The 13,727-nt window shown below is 43.9% G+C and overlaps 1 protein-coding gene across 3 annotated transcripts in view; it reads left to right on the top strand.

Annotated features, from left to right (window-relative positions):
- Window positions 1-12,750, top strand: part of LOC138766004 (collagen alpha-2(I) chain-like) — a 159,126-nt gene extending 146,376 nt beyond the window's left edge. For 2 of the 3 annotated variants that reach the window (XM_069943254.1, XM_069943255.1), the window contains exons 49-68: window positions 1,696-1,749; window positions 1,866-1,973; window positions 2,063-2,116; window positions 2,352-2,405; window positions 2,736-2,789; window positions 3,659-3,712; window positions 4,934-4,987; window positions 5,150-5,203; window positions 5,285-5,338; window positions 5,747-5,800; window positions 5,887-5,940; window positions 7,636-7,689; window positions 7,776-7,793; window positions 8,513-8,566; window positions 8,655-8,717; window positions 9,047-9,212; window positions 9,647-9,753; window positions 10,290-10,370; window positions 10,834-11,016; window positions 11,315-12,750. In XM_069943254.1, the coding sequence (XP_069799355.1) occupies window positions 1,696-1,749; window positions 1,866-1,973; window positions 2,063-2,116; window positions 2,352-2,405; window positions 2,736-2,789; window positions 3,659-3,712; window positions 4,934-4,987; window positions 5,150-5,203; window positions 5,285-5,338; window positions 5,747-5,800; window positions 5,887-5,940; window positions 7,636-7,689; window positions 7,776-7,793; window positions 8,513-8,566; window positions 8,655-8,717; window positions 9,047-9,212; window positions 9,647-9,753; window positions 10,290-10,370; window positions 10,834-11,016; window positions 11,315-11,464 (1,524 nt within the window). In that variant the 3' untranslated portion in view covers window positions 11,465-12,750. The remainder of the gene's footprint in view (window positions 1-1,695; window positions 1,750-1,865; window positions 1,974-2,062; window positions 2,117-2,351; window positions 2,406-2,735; window positions 2,790-3,658; window positions 3,713-4,933; window positions 4,988-5,149; window positions 5,204-5,284; window positions 5,339-5,746; window positions 5,801-5,886; window positions 5,941-7,635; window positions 7,690-7,775; window positions 7,794-8,512; window positions 8,567-8,654; window positions 8,718-9,046; window positions 9,213-9,646; window positions 9,754-10,289; window positions 10,371-10,833; window positions 11,017-11,314) is intronic. The other variant, XM_069943256.1, reaches the window with a different exon arrangement.
- The last annotated feature ends 977 nt before the right edge of the window (window positions 12,751-13,727 follow it).

Raw genomic sequence — 13,727 nt, forward strand, 5'->3', positions numbered from 1 at the left:
GTATATCTAAGCACCTCTGTACTACCGTTGCACATTTTCAGATAGTAAACCAAGCCAACGTTATCAACGGAGTCTGTGATTATTCCCTACCACCTGCACAGCACTTACACCGCAACCTTGGGACATCTCCCCTTTCTGTGGGTGGCGGGTCGTACCACTATTCGGGAGGGTTACTACACCGCTCTGGCCATCTGTGACTATATCATCCGTGACTACACTATCCCAAGGGACCCAGCAGCAACCCAGCAGGACACCGACCACAGGGGAGAAGGGTACAACCGGCCTTACACCTTAAAAGCAGGCGTGCCATCACAAGTGTGTGCCCACCTGGCAGTGGCGTCACGTGACAAAACCTTTAAGGTCCGGCTGTATCTTGGCCATCCACCCCATACATGCCAGGGAAAGCCCACAGTGTATATCTACAATAGAAGGCTACCTTGTACCCTGCTGTGTGGGTGTACATTGGGATTATGTCGTCCATATGGTCCATTGCAAAATCTATATACTGTATGGTATACATTTTATGATATAACGTGTTATAGAATATTGTTGTCTATGGTGCGATTTCATACTGCTCAATGGAGACAGTCTATCAGGTGCATGGAGCCCTATGGATACTCTGGGAGCTTTTCCCAGCATACATTAGTAACATAAAAAGAACCTGGTCTTATATGTATATGAGTAAGACGCGACTTGCAGCAAAGGCCAAGACCTGACAACAAGTAGTATTAGGGGGCACTCACACTTGCATGATTACGGTCCCTGAATGTAAGATGTGCTATGAACCGGAATCACGGAACTCTTGGTATTATGTTTCATAATGATGCTGTGAGCTCACAAACAGTTTAAATGTTTGCGCTACTGTACTAGCATGAACATTTAAACTGTTTTGGAGCTCACGGCATTATAATGAATCATGATATCAGGGGTTTCGTGATTCTGATCCGTAGCACATCTTCCAAGCACGGACCCTTACCACGCAGTGTGTGAATGTCTGATCCAGCACACATTTAATACCTTCCTGACATTTAATATACATGTATGGCCAGGGAATATGGCACAGGAGCTAAGGCTATATGGCAGGTGCTAGATGTAGCTGACACCCGTTTGAAGTGGCTGAGATGTACATAACTCAGATCCCGGGAATTAAACCCACTGGATGCTGGATGAAGTCAATAGCTCCACAGCATCTAGGAGGTTATATATCTCCTATAACCCAAGGATCCCCTATCCTCCCGCCACCACCCCTGTATACTGGGGCAGTATATTGTGACACAGTGTAGTGAAAAATCTATCAGAAAAAAATATTTACATTAAAAAAAGCTCTTTGATTTATTAATTAAAGATATCAGTGAGAAAGTAAAGAAGTTATGGCTCTTGGCAGACATGGATAAAAAAATGAAAATGTTGGCCGGTATGGGAAAGGGATGAAAGTAGCTTTAAAATCATTGGTGTTTTCTGTTGCTTGCGGTATAACATGTCGCCCTCACAGTCTCCATAATTGCTGCCAATGTCTTTGTGACGGGAAGGGGACAATGTGCTGCAGTAGAGTATATAGTATACTGATCCTCAGTCTCCTGTGTTTGTTCTCTACCTCCTTACAGACAGGACTCTCTATGTACGTGTCAGTATTGTCCTATATACACTTGTCAGCAAACAAAACTGATCGCACTTTAATGATATTTTGTGTTTCAGGGGCCACATGGAGCAAGAGGAGAGAAGGGTGAACAGGGTCACAGCGGAAACCCGGTGAGTGGGTGTAAGTGTAATGGCATGATGGGAATTGTAGCTGGAGGGCCGTGTGTTGGGGAACACTGATGTAAGGGTGGAAGGTTGTTTCTCTAAATCCTTGTGATCTGCTGTAGGGTCCAGCAGGCCCACCTGGAAATAAAGGTGCGGTAGGTCCACCTGGGGTCACAGGACCTGAAGGACCAAAGGGGGACACAGGAACTGAGGGCATTCCTGGAGTTCAGGTAAGAGATATGTGACCCCTGTTATACATGGGTTCTAGTGATATTTTATACGGATATTAATAACAATTAAATTATATTATCTTTTAAAGGGACCACCAGGAGCTGCCGGTGAGAGTGGAGCAGCCGGTGCCCCTGGCAGAGAGGTATGCTGTATAGATTACTAGGAGCTGTCAGTGTTAGGCAATGTTCACACAATGTACTTTTTTTATGAAAATAACGGCCGTTGTTTTCAATTTACACAACGGATGTTCTTTTCATAATGCAATGATTTGCATTGAAGTCAATAAAAACAACGGCCGTTGTATGTGATAAAAACATCAAGCAATAGGTTGTTAATATTATAAATAGGCTTCATAGATATCGGTGTTACTTTACTAGGGTGAACATGGCGAAAAAGGACAACCTGGAAAACCAGGGGAACCAGGACAAGTGGTAGGTGTAAACCTGTCAATAAGTAACCCATGTCTGAGTTATCTAGGAGAAGATGGAGTCTACAGCTCCCTGTTATGGATCTGTACAACTCAGGATGTATGGTCCTATAACAGGACCGCTTACATAAGGCCATAGCATGTGCATATGACTTGACCTGTATCTTAGCATCATGGGAATCAGACTTCACCTGCTTTAAAAAAAATAAGAATTCCAATAGATGGCATACAGTGCAGATTGCTAGAATGGAGCCTGTCTGCGACTGAGTATGACAGTTCATCTGATCAGGAATAAGGAGATATATACATATTATGTCCTTTCTTTGTCTCCTAGGGATCCCCTGGGAATCCTGGCCAAGAGGGAAGACCTGGACAGAAGGGAGAGAAGGTACTGGTTGTATTGGTTTGTAACGCCCTACGTACTATTTCCCATCCTCTTAGGCTTTGTAATGCTATGGTCATGGTTTCTGTTTGTAAAGGACAGCTATCTGATCTCAGCTAATATCCTCAGCTCCTATTGCCTTGTATGGGTTCCATCAGGTTCCCATTGAGGTTCCAGTAGTTGTTCATTAGAACCAGATGGAAAGACAAAAGCACAAATTATCTCTACAAAATGTCTGGACTGTACATAAGGAGTTCCCATATCTCACATAACGCATCTTCCAGCTCTTGTCTTCCTCTTCGCTGTCTCCAGCCTGTTCCAATCGCCTTCTCAACACCAATTCCTCTTCCATCTCCTACTATGACCGGCTTTTCTTATACACCTAACCAGCCATATCAGTCATTTCATGACAACGCATTTCTGATTTCTAGGCAAGTGCAGCATAGTCTTCCCAAGCAGTAAGGGCACCATGTCATAGTCCGATTCCTCTTCGGCTATAGTAACATTTTCGCTTCTTTCTTAATCTCGCCACTTTAACTTATATATATATATATATATATATATATATATATATATATATATATATATATAGAACAGACAGTGCCAGACGCGTGGGAGATCACACCAGCTCACATGCTTTCTTACATGCTAAAGCTCCATCTGTCTTCATGCAGTTACTTGTGCTTTACGCTACTTGACATTGTTCTCATAGAGTTCCCCAATTCTTTTCTCTTTTATACCAGCCCTGGCTTTCTGTAGCTGCCTCTATCTAATCTATCACAATTATTATTGTTTTCCTGGACAAACACACAGCAAAATCCAGTTAGTTTATTGACCAAAAAGTAATGGCTGCCTGCTATCTCTATATTCTACAGGGTGAGAGGGGGAAAGATGGCCGTCCTGGACCTTCTGGAAGTCATGGCAGGAAGGTATGTACAAAAAACATCACCCAAGAGTGCAGTACCCCAGCAAGGTTCCTTCTTTTTCCAGTATACGGATCTATCAGTTTATTCTTGTATCATTCAAGCTTGTTCAGAAAAAGATTTATTATGTCTGGCATCATACACTATAATTTGCAACCTTAGGCTATGTTCACACAATGTAGGACACCGGACAGTGTCAGAAAAGATCATCCCGGCCAGTACTGGCCGGATGACCTTTACCGCCACCGAATTCTGAGGCGGGCGCATCAGTGTGTGCCAGCATCAGAATTCTCCATTGCTCACGATGAAGCGAGCGGCCGGAGTCGCACGCTCCATTGTGTGAACTGACAAGGTTTTCTGCAGCCGCTATTTAATGAATAACAGCCGCAGAAAACTGACATGCCAGTTTCTCACGGCGCCGCTAGGGATCTCGGCCGGAGTGTATACAAAGGGGGAGATTTATAAAAGGGTGTAAATATACATCTGGTGTAAACTGCCCACAGAAACCAATCACAGCTTCTCTTATATTTTACCAGAGATGAAAGCTGAGCTGTGATTGGTTGCTGTGGGCAGTTTACCCAGGTGTATATTTACGCCCTTTCATAAATGTCCTCCTATGTGTATACACTCCGTCCGGGATTCCATTGAGGGCAGCACTATACAAACTATGTAGTATTCACGGCCGTTGTTGCAAATCGGCAACAACTGTTGTCGTCATTATTACGTAGCTTACGTAGTGTGAACATAGCCTTACAGCAAAATTTTTCTTTCAAATCAACTGGTGCCAGAGATTTGTAAATTACCCCAATAAAAAATGTTAAATCTTCCAGTACTTATCAGCTGCTGCTTGTCCTACAGCAAGTGGTGTATTCTTTCCAGTCTGACACAGTGTTGTCTGCTGCCACCTCTGTCCATGTCAGGAACTGTCTACAGCAGGAGAGGTTTTCTATGGGGATTTGCTCCGACTCTGGACAGTTCCTGACATGGACAGAGGTGGCAGCAGAGAGTACTGTGTCAGACTGGAAACAATACACCACTTTCCTCAGGACATACAGCAGCTGATAAGCATGGGAAGACTTAAAATTTTTAATAGAAGTAAATTACAAATCTCTGGCACTTTCTGCCACCAGTTGACTTGAAAAGATTTTTTTTTGCTGGAGTATCCCTTTAAAGCTTGAGCAAGTATTAAAGTTATATCTTAGTATTAACAGTGCATTTTACCTCCAGGGTAAAAGGGGAAAAGCGGGTCTAAGACCGCCACGTGGCCCTCATGGTCCCAAGGTAAGGAACATAAGCAGCTTGGAATTTTATGGCCATAACCTAAAGAGGATTCTGAACTACATGAACTGCTTTAGTACTACTGAACTGGTTGGATTTAGTTATAGGACTGCTATTGTTTCCCTATTCATTTTCTCATGTAACAAACCTGGATAAATATTGCAGGGGGCACAGGGACGACGAGGGCCAGTGGGACCCCCAGGACCGAGAGGACCATATGTGAGTAATGAGAAGATGACTGTATCTATATTAGTGTGGGAGAAGCCTATAATCCTTAGTTATATCTCGGTTCGCTCCCAGGGTATCCCAGGACTCAGGGGACAGAAAGGAGTTCCAGGCTCTAAAGGGGTGAAGGTAGGAAATCACCTTTACTAACAAAACTGCACTAAAGCCCTATGAAATGTTATCTATTCTAAAGGGATACACAATACTTACAAAGCCCTCTAGCATGACGGAAATATATAGTCACAGTATGTGGTTTTCTCAATGTCTCCTTTTAGTATAGTGTTATATACTAACATTGGTTTACACCATAAAATGTTCTCAGCAATAACTATGACCAATAGGGAACTTACTTGTTCTCAGACCATCAGTCTTGGAGAAGTTGCCGAACCGAGCCGGACACTTTCAAAAAGTCTGCTCTACACTCTATAAGAACCTATGGAGAGACTGTAAAATCACAGGGATTGTATTAATGACTAAGATACATTTGTCATATATACATCACCCAAAATCCCTGACATGATGTTCTCTCCTCTGCAGGGTGAAGTGGGAATGGATGGACCGCTTGGGCCAAAAGGCGAAGATGGATTGAAGGTTAGAAAATCGTTGACCAAAACCGACTGTTATTCTCCATTTTTCTTGTAGACAGAAACCTCACATGATCAGCTTTTGTGTTGCAGGGAAAACAAGGTCCCATTGGAAATGACGGTCCTCCGGGGGAGAAAGGAGACGAGGTACAGGCCGATCATTTAGCTTTATATAATTATTTACTAGTTATTATAAGTATTGTGCATTTATTTATATATTATTTATTTATTCATATTATTATCAGTGCATTTATCTTAATTTATCAAATAAATATATATATCTATATCTTCATTTATCGTATATTTGTTCTATCTGTAGAAAAAATAAAAATCATAACATATTAAAGGATTAGATTATCCAGGATTGGAAAAACATAGCTGCTTTCTTCTAGAAACAGCGCCACTCCTATCCTCAGTGGGTATGCAGTATTGCAGCTCAGCTCCTCTGAAGTGAATAGAGCCAGAATGCAATGCCACACCCAGCATGAAGAAAGCAGCAGAGTCTTTCTAATCATAGATAACCCCTTTTTAAGATCCCAAGACCTGTAGGTGGGAAACATTGCTCGGAATACACACAGTCTCACATCACATCACAGCCCTGACATTTGCTCTATATGCTGGGAAAGTTCCTGGCATTTATATAAATTGTTCCATAGGGTTCCCTTCAGCTCCTATCTATCATTATACAAGAGTAGTAAATTGCACTATTCTATAAGGAGGCATCTGGCAATAACCATAAGACAGCTAACACTGTATACCGATACAGCGGTGTACGATGGTTAAATTCTTTGAAATTCTCGTCCTAATATATATACAATAGAAAGCTTAGACATGATGCGAGCAGAGCCTACTGTATATACATATACTCACAGCCCTCATATTCTTCAATGGGTTTATAAGCCGGCTCAGAACTGCCTTAAAAGAACGCTAAACCTCAAGTCATCGGCTTATGGAAGTCCAGCATTATGAGATGAGCCGCTAATATTCTGTAAATGCTTCTAGAGGTTCTTACCAATGGGGAATAGTCACTATGTGGACGGGGCGTCTTCTGGATTATGTGGCCAATCATCCCATACAGGAACTACTAATATACAAAAATGGTTTGGGGTATACACTGTAGGCTGTGTTCACATAACATTAGGGTTGCATACATCTTGTCCAGCCACCAATAATCAAATGCTGAGTGTTCGGGTTACTTACTGTATGTTCACTCATGTGTATCCTATTAGAGCCTATAAGTGATGTATCCCACTTTACGGCTATGTTCACACAATGTAAGTTCAGTATTAATCACGGCCGCTGTTGCCGATTTGCAACATGACCGTGATTAATACTGAACTTCAATGTGCTGCAGCTAGTATACACTCCGGCCCGGAATCGCTAGCAGCCACGCAAAAAACTGACGTCAGTTTTCTGCAGCTGCTATTCATTATATAAAGGCCGCAGAAAACATGTCAGTGCTCACTATGGAACGCATGGCTCTGGTCGCACGCTCCATTGTGAGCAGCGGTAAATTTGGATGCGGGTGCACGCGGGTTTGCCCGCATCCGAATTCAGCAGAAGTAAAGATCATCCCGCTGGTACAGCAGTACCGGCCGGTATGATCTTCTCTGACCCGGCCGGGTCACAGAACGGCTTTTATCTTACGCCATGTGATCATGGCCTAAGCCAGTGTCATCAGTAAATCAGACAACAGCTGTTTTTTCTGATTCCCCTATATACATGCACGCTCGACTTGACGTATCCTCCACAGCCTGAATCTATCTTACTAACTCATCCTCCTGCACAACAAAAACATTGTGGAGAAATCTGACCAAAGCCTGTATGTATGTTTCCCTCTAGGGAGTAATGGGGCCTCCTGGGGCTCAGGGTGCTGCCGGTCCTCTTGGTCCTCCGGTAAGTGATAAGGAACTGACTAACCTATTGTATCTAGTGCACAGTCTTACACTGATTTTTACATTTTTTTTATTTTTTTTTGCTAGGGACCAGAAGGAATGCAGGTAAGGGTAATAAATACATTCACTTTTTTACTAACATACGCCCCTGACGTACACCACAAAAAAGGGCAGATTTTCCCCTTTACCATGATGTAAGCCAGCCGCATCCCCCGCTTGACTGATTAGCGGGCAGGAGCAGGCGGCAAGTGGGGAGGGAACCTCCCGCGCCTGATTTATAAAGGTTTACGCCTGAAAACAGGCGTAAACCAAGCAAAGATATGCAATTGCTCTGAACAGGTGTAGATCTGTGCGCAATGCCTGCACCGGGTGCAGGGGTGGCCGGCTGTACTAAGAGGCTCTTAGTAAATCTGGCTGGGGAAAAGGGTGCGGGGCTTTACTTAAGACTGGCGTATGAGATTACTAGTCTTGATGAATGTACTACCTTTTCTGCTCTCCGGTGCTCCTTCTCCCCGATAACTCCACAAATGAGAGAGGAGCATATTGTGGGTGCTGCAGGGGAAACCACACCCGGACGTAATGTCCAATAGCTGCGCGATGTCACCGCAACATCAGGCAGCTTCTAAAAACAGCCTGCATCATGCTCCTGTCCATCCTGTCTATGGAAATATCACAGCGGATAGGCAGTCAGAGGAAGTGGAGTGCTGGAGAATTTTTCTCATTTCAACTATTGCTTACTTATATATATATATATATATATATATATATATATATATATATATATATATATATATATATATATATATATATTTATATAATTACAGGGCCCAAAAGGATTCCAAGGGGCAGAAGGACCACCAGGCCCTCCAGGACCACCAGTAAGTATCACCCAGACAGACATAAAACCATTTGATCCATTCGTAAAATACAAAGTGATGAAGGATGTCTTATGGTTATATCCCATAGGGGCCTCCTGGTGCACCTGGACTTCCGGGGCCTCCTATCAGCATAAGTGCTCAGAGCCTAAAAGTAAGTAACTATGGCTGGTTTAGCCTGGGTTATGTTGACTTTAGCAGCTCTTGTCTCATGCTTGACCTAAATTTATTTAGTATGGTTTACACTGTAAATTACTACACGCTCCATTGATGTTTCCAAACACTGTGCCATGGGTGTATACTACGATTACTACTTTGTTTGTATAGTAGTCACATTTGCCTACAAAGGCATCAAAGCTCTGCAGATTTCCCCAGTAGTGAATGACTATTTGCATGTCCAAGCCTCCATTTTGCATTTCTATACTCAGGTGGAGGTTCTCGTACGGTATGATGGAGCCTTGCTTTGTTTCTCAATTTCCCTAGCGTCTGTTTCCTAACAATGAGTTCTGGAATGACATCGTCCCATGGGATCTTGTTCATCGTCTAGAAGAAGACTTAAAGCTCTTGACTGCTCCACCAAATGGAACCAAGGAAAATCCTGCAAGCACATGTAAAGAGCTGAAGCTCGTCCATCCTCAGCTACCGGACGGTGGGTTTATGCCTTTTAGAAGATAAAGTTATAGCACTGTTAAGTCAAGTTCACACTTGTTAAAGGCCATACTTTCTCTGTATATGTTGGCATACTGACAGAACGGTACGTGATTGTGATACAATGCCAGGGATTGGTCACGTTTTAGCTTAAAAAACACAAGTGTGTTACATCATGGCGCCGTAAAATACAAAATCATATGGTCAAAATTACAAGACCGTCTACCTTGTGTTGGCCTAAGACTAGTCGCTCATAGACAACTAGCTATACATCTCACAGCGTGCAGAACATGGTAGCCTTTATGGTGTGCCGGGGTCACATGACATCTTCCTCCAACAATTCCTTTATCGGTGCAATCAATAGCTACTGAGCTACTATGTTAGGTGGCTGAGCAGCATTATGTTACCACCAACTCATTTTTCTCTTCTTTTTAGGTTATTACTATATTGACCCAAACCAAGGAAGCCCACAGGACTCTTTTCTGGTATTCTGCAACTTTACAGCTGAGGGGGAAACCTGTGTAGATGCCCAGCAGAGCCAGGTAAGCAAATAAATGCTTCCTTTAGCCATGCAAGTGTACCAATCTTTGGGTACACCAAACATAACACTTTAAGCGAATGTACCAACATGTCAACATGTACATTCGCTTTAGCATGATCCGCGGATAGATCGTCGTAGGGAAGCCGGTGCCGCGGTCCAATTTACTGAGCCTGGTTCCCGTGTACGGCGCCGTCTACGGGTAACGGGCCGGGGCTGAAGCACTGGAGGCGTGCTGGGCCGCCTCCAGTGGGAGGAATCCCCGTCCCTCTATGACGTGGCTCCGTTTGGCTTCAGCCCCGGCCCGGAAGGATTCCTCCGACTGGGGGCGGCCCGGAACGCCTCCAGTGCTTCAGCCCCAGCCTGGTACCAATGGATAGAACGGCGCCAAACACAGGAAACGGGCCGCGGCTTAAAAAACGGAGCACGGCATTGGGGCCAATCTATCCGTGGGTCATGTTAAAGCGAATGTACTTGAGAAGTCCACTCTTAGTGCATTCTCCCCTGGCTCATCCATTGACGCTATGATTGCGATTGCAGATCCCAGTAAAGTTTTGGCTCCAGAGCTACCAGGCACCACAAGGATTCCAGTGGTTCAGCACGCTTCCTGGGGGGTTTACTGTAAGTGCAAATGTTTTAAGGCTTCAGTAGGTGGCACTGTGCAGCAAGTCCTTTTCTGTCTGGATGATAGTGACTTTGCATACTATTTTTCCATGGAGCATTGCACAGCTTGTAAGACCCTATCAACCTATTTGGAGATCTCCTGAAGAAGAAACACTGCTCAGGGAGACCAGCGACAAAAAAATATGCCAACGCACAGTCATCTTTTCCATCAAGCGTGGCCGGCTGCTATTCCAGTCTGTGGCCAGGCAGACAGGCCCTATTGTTGCCTGTGGATCTTAAATGTTCATTTTTATACAATTACCTCAATGTGTTCAGTGCTGAGGGGGTTGATTGGTGATACCGCACCCTAAAATAATAAGAGCATGCTGCCACAGTCCCTGACCAGTGCCTCCATGATAGGGAGAACTCATCACAGCAGTAATAGCAGTCACTGACTCTGCTGTCTCTGTCTTCTTCTCAGCTTATGTACAGTGAGCTCAATGTGGTTCAGCTACGCTTCCTCCGGCTGCAGAGTCTGCGTGTACGTCAGGAGCTGAGATACATATGTGTAGCACGGCCAGGCCATCCCGCCACCGACAAAGATGTCAAGTTTCTGGCTGACACAAGGGACCAGAGCTTCTTGGTTACACTACAGGGATGTGAGGTAAGAGGCAGAAACTCATGCCATGATGATGGTGAGAAGCTATAGCATATCAACTGAGGACCTAATAATGTGGCCAGAACTGCGGACAGTATAAGACCTGTCAAAGCCTATGGGCCAAGGTACATGACTGTGGATGCCACGGTCTGTGCATTTGCCTGAAGTCTGGATTGCATTTGGTCTGTGATCGCATACAGGCTGTGCACTACAGGAGTAAAAAACGGATGTGTGTAGGGTGCCTACATTAAAATTCATGACCACAGTATACATCAAATATTTTATCTTCTGTGTCTCTTTGCAGGTCGGAGACTCTTTTAACAGAACAGAGACCCTCCTCCATTTTGAACCCATGGACCCCTCTTTACTTCCTGTTCGGGACATAGCCCTATTTCATGACGGGGATGCAGATCACTTGTACGGCTTGTTTGTGGGCCCTGTGTGCTTCAGCTGAGGATCCGTTTTATCCCTTTTGAACTTCGACAACCCACCCCCCAGGTCGAGGGTGGAAACCCCGTATTATTTATACAGGAAGATATTAGACGGGCCTCTTACCCCCCCTCTCTCAGGAAGGGAGACTTAAATGTTTGTTTACAAAGGAACTCTTGGTGCTCTGAAGTCGAATACTTCACCCTAATCTCCTGGCGAGAACCACACACACACCTCAAGACTTCCACCTCAGCGAACAAACGTTCTCAGGGCAGGAGTCCAACCTTTTAATGCACTTATTTATCAGCTTTACTCGGTGCCCTGTGGAACACCACAAGGAGAATTGGTGCTTTATATGTTTGTTTCCTTTTTTTTTTTACAGAATTCTAATTTGCAGAAGAACATGTATGTAAACGGATGATTGGATTGTGCGGGTTCACTCATTATCTTTAACCAGTCTTCACAGCTCATGGTCTTCCATTGCCAGTCTATGACATTTCTGCAATGAAGGAGTTGGCTTCATCCTTTGCAACCTCCTAGGATCAAGAATTCAGGGTCATATATTGATAGCCTGCAGTGCACAGGATAGATATGGGTGTAAGGCAGAAGATCTGCTCAGGTAGCCGAATGCCAACCAACAAATGAAACACATCCTGGTCTTGATCTCATTGGCGCTGAACCAATAACAATATTATAACAATAATGGAGACCCTGTGGATGCTATAGGACACATGGAGGGTAGCCCAGACCTGGGCTCTTCCCAAGGGTGTCGGGAACTTGCACAAGACTGGCCCTTACTCCACAGGTTAGCAAAGTAGATGGAACCAACTAAGGGTTTTGAGATAGGATTTAAAGAAGAATGAGTCTATGAGTAAAAAGAAGGGTGCACCCATTGCAGACTCTTCTACCCAATGCATTAGCCTGACAGGGGAACAAATAACAATTGTCCCATAGGACAAGAATTAGCAGGCCTTCTGTTTTGAAGCACTCATACTCTGCCAAAGGCCGTAGCTTAGATTCCCAAACATTCATGTAAGGATAGAAAACCCATTGACTTGCATATTTTTCATTCATTGGTTTGTAAATCTTTCCTGTAGAAGATAATGGGCAGAACTTCACCTATGATCGGAATCCCATGAAAAGTTACCGACTGTATACATCTGATGACTATTTGTGGGTACAGTCGTTTTCGATATAAATCAATGTGATAATGCAATGCATTGTAGCTGTATATTTAAAGGAGGTGCACAGTGTCTACACTAAATATATTTTTTGTGATATATAAACATTAATTGTAAGATTTGTATAAAATATGAGAGTTCTCTATGTGTTTTTATGTCTACGGTTTAACCGTATGGGTGTTTCTGGATGCCACAAAAACGAGAAGTGGCCTTTGCTTCAAGGGCTTGCTGGTGCAGTAGTAGAACCGCCAGAAAAGTGACCAATGGGAAATGGAATAGCCAGGAATGAAGCCAAAGGTCAAAATCAGAGTAGAACAAGGGGCACCAGGCAGACAGTCTGAAGAACAAGGCAGGGATGTGGTCATGAACAAGAACAGGATCAGCTTTAGGAATAAATGCATTAGCATAAACAAGGACAGACAGCTTAGACATAATAAATAAACGTTTTACATGGTCGGTGGGGCTGATCTCATCTACAGATCCAGAGCATCTTAGCCTCAGTCCTAACCAGCGGAGCCAGTGAAGACTGAAGCTGGAATAAGAAGAGGAGGAAGCGTTTGGTTACATGCCAGGACTCGGCACTGGAACTGGGCGAGGTAACGTAGTCAACAAGAGACTGCCACAAGATGCTGGCACGGTCTGTAGTCAGGTGGATAACCACGCCAGGAGACGCCAAGGAGACAGAATTCAGATCTCATCTCCTTAGATTTTCTTCCAAACACCTTGTTAGCTGGATAAATACATCCAAATACTTGGTTGGGTTATTTGTCATGTGAATTGGTGTCAGACCAACGTCACATAATCTACTGGAAATCTCATCTACCATATTTGACTTTCCCAGCTATCGTAAAGTGAAGTTATTGTTAGTGATGACTGATAGGATATTATATTAGGACATCGTTCCCCAACGTGTGGCTGATGGCTGTCAGCGCACCATGGGGCTATATCTAGTGATGGCAGCAGATCTCAGGAGTGAGACCTGGTGTGATCTTTAACTTCTGACAGGTCAAAAGTTTATTTATTTAACCGTAGTCTATAGAACAAGCTACAGTTAGATACACTCAACTATAGAGTGTAGCCAACTAGTATAGAGGACGTGAAATGAAA

This window comes from Dendropsophus ebraccatus, chromosome 10 (genome assembly GCF_027789765.1).
Source record: "Dendropsophus ebraccatus isolate aDenEbr1 chromosome 10, aDenEbr1.pat, whole genome shotgun sequence".
Taxonomy (NCBI): Eukaryota; Metazoa; Chordata; class Amphibia; order Anura; family Hylidae; genus Dendropsophus; species Dendropsophus ebraccatus.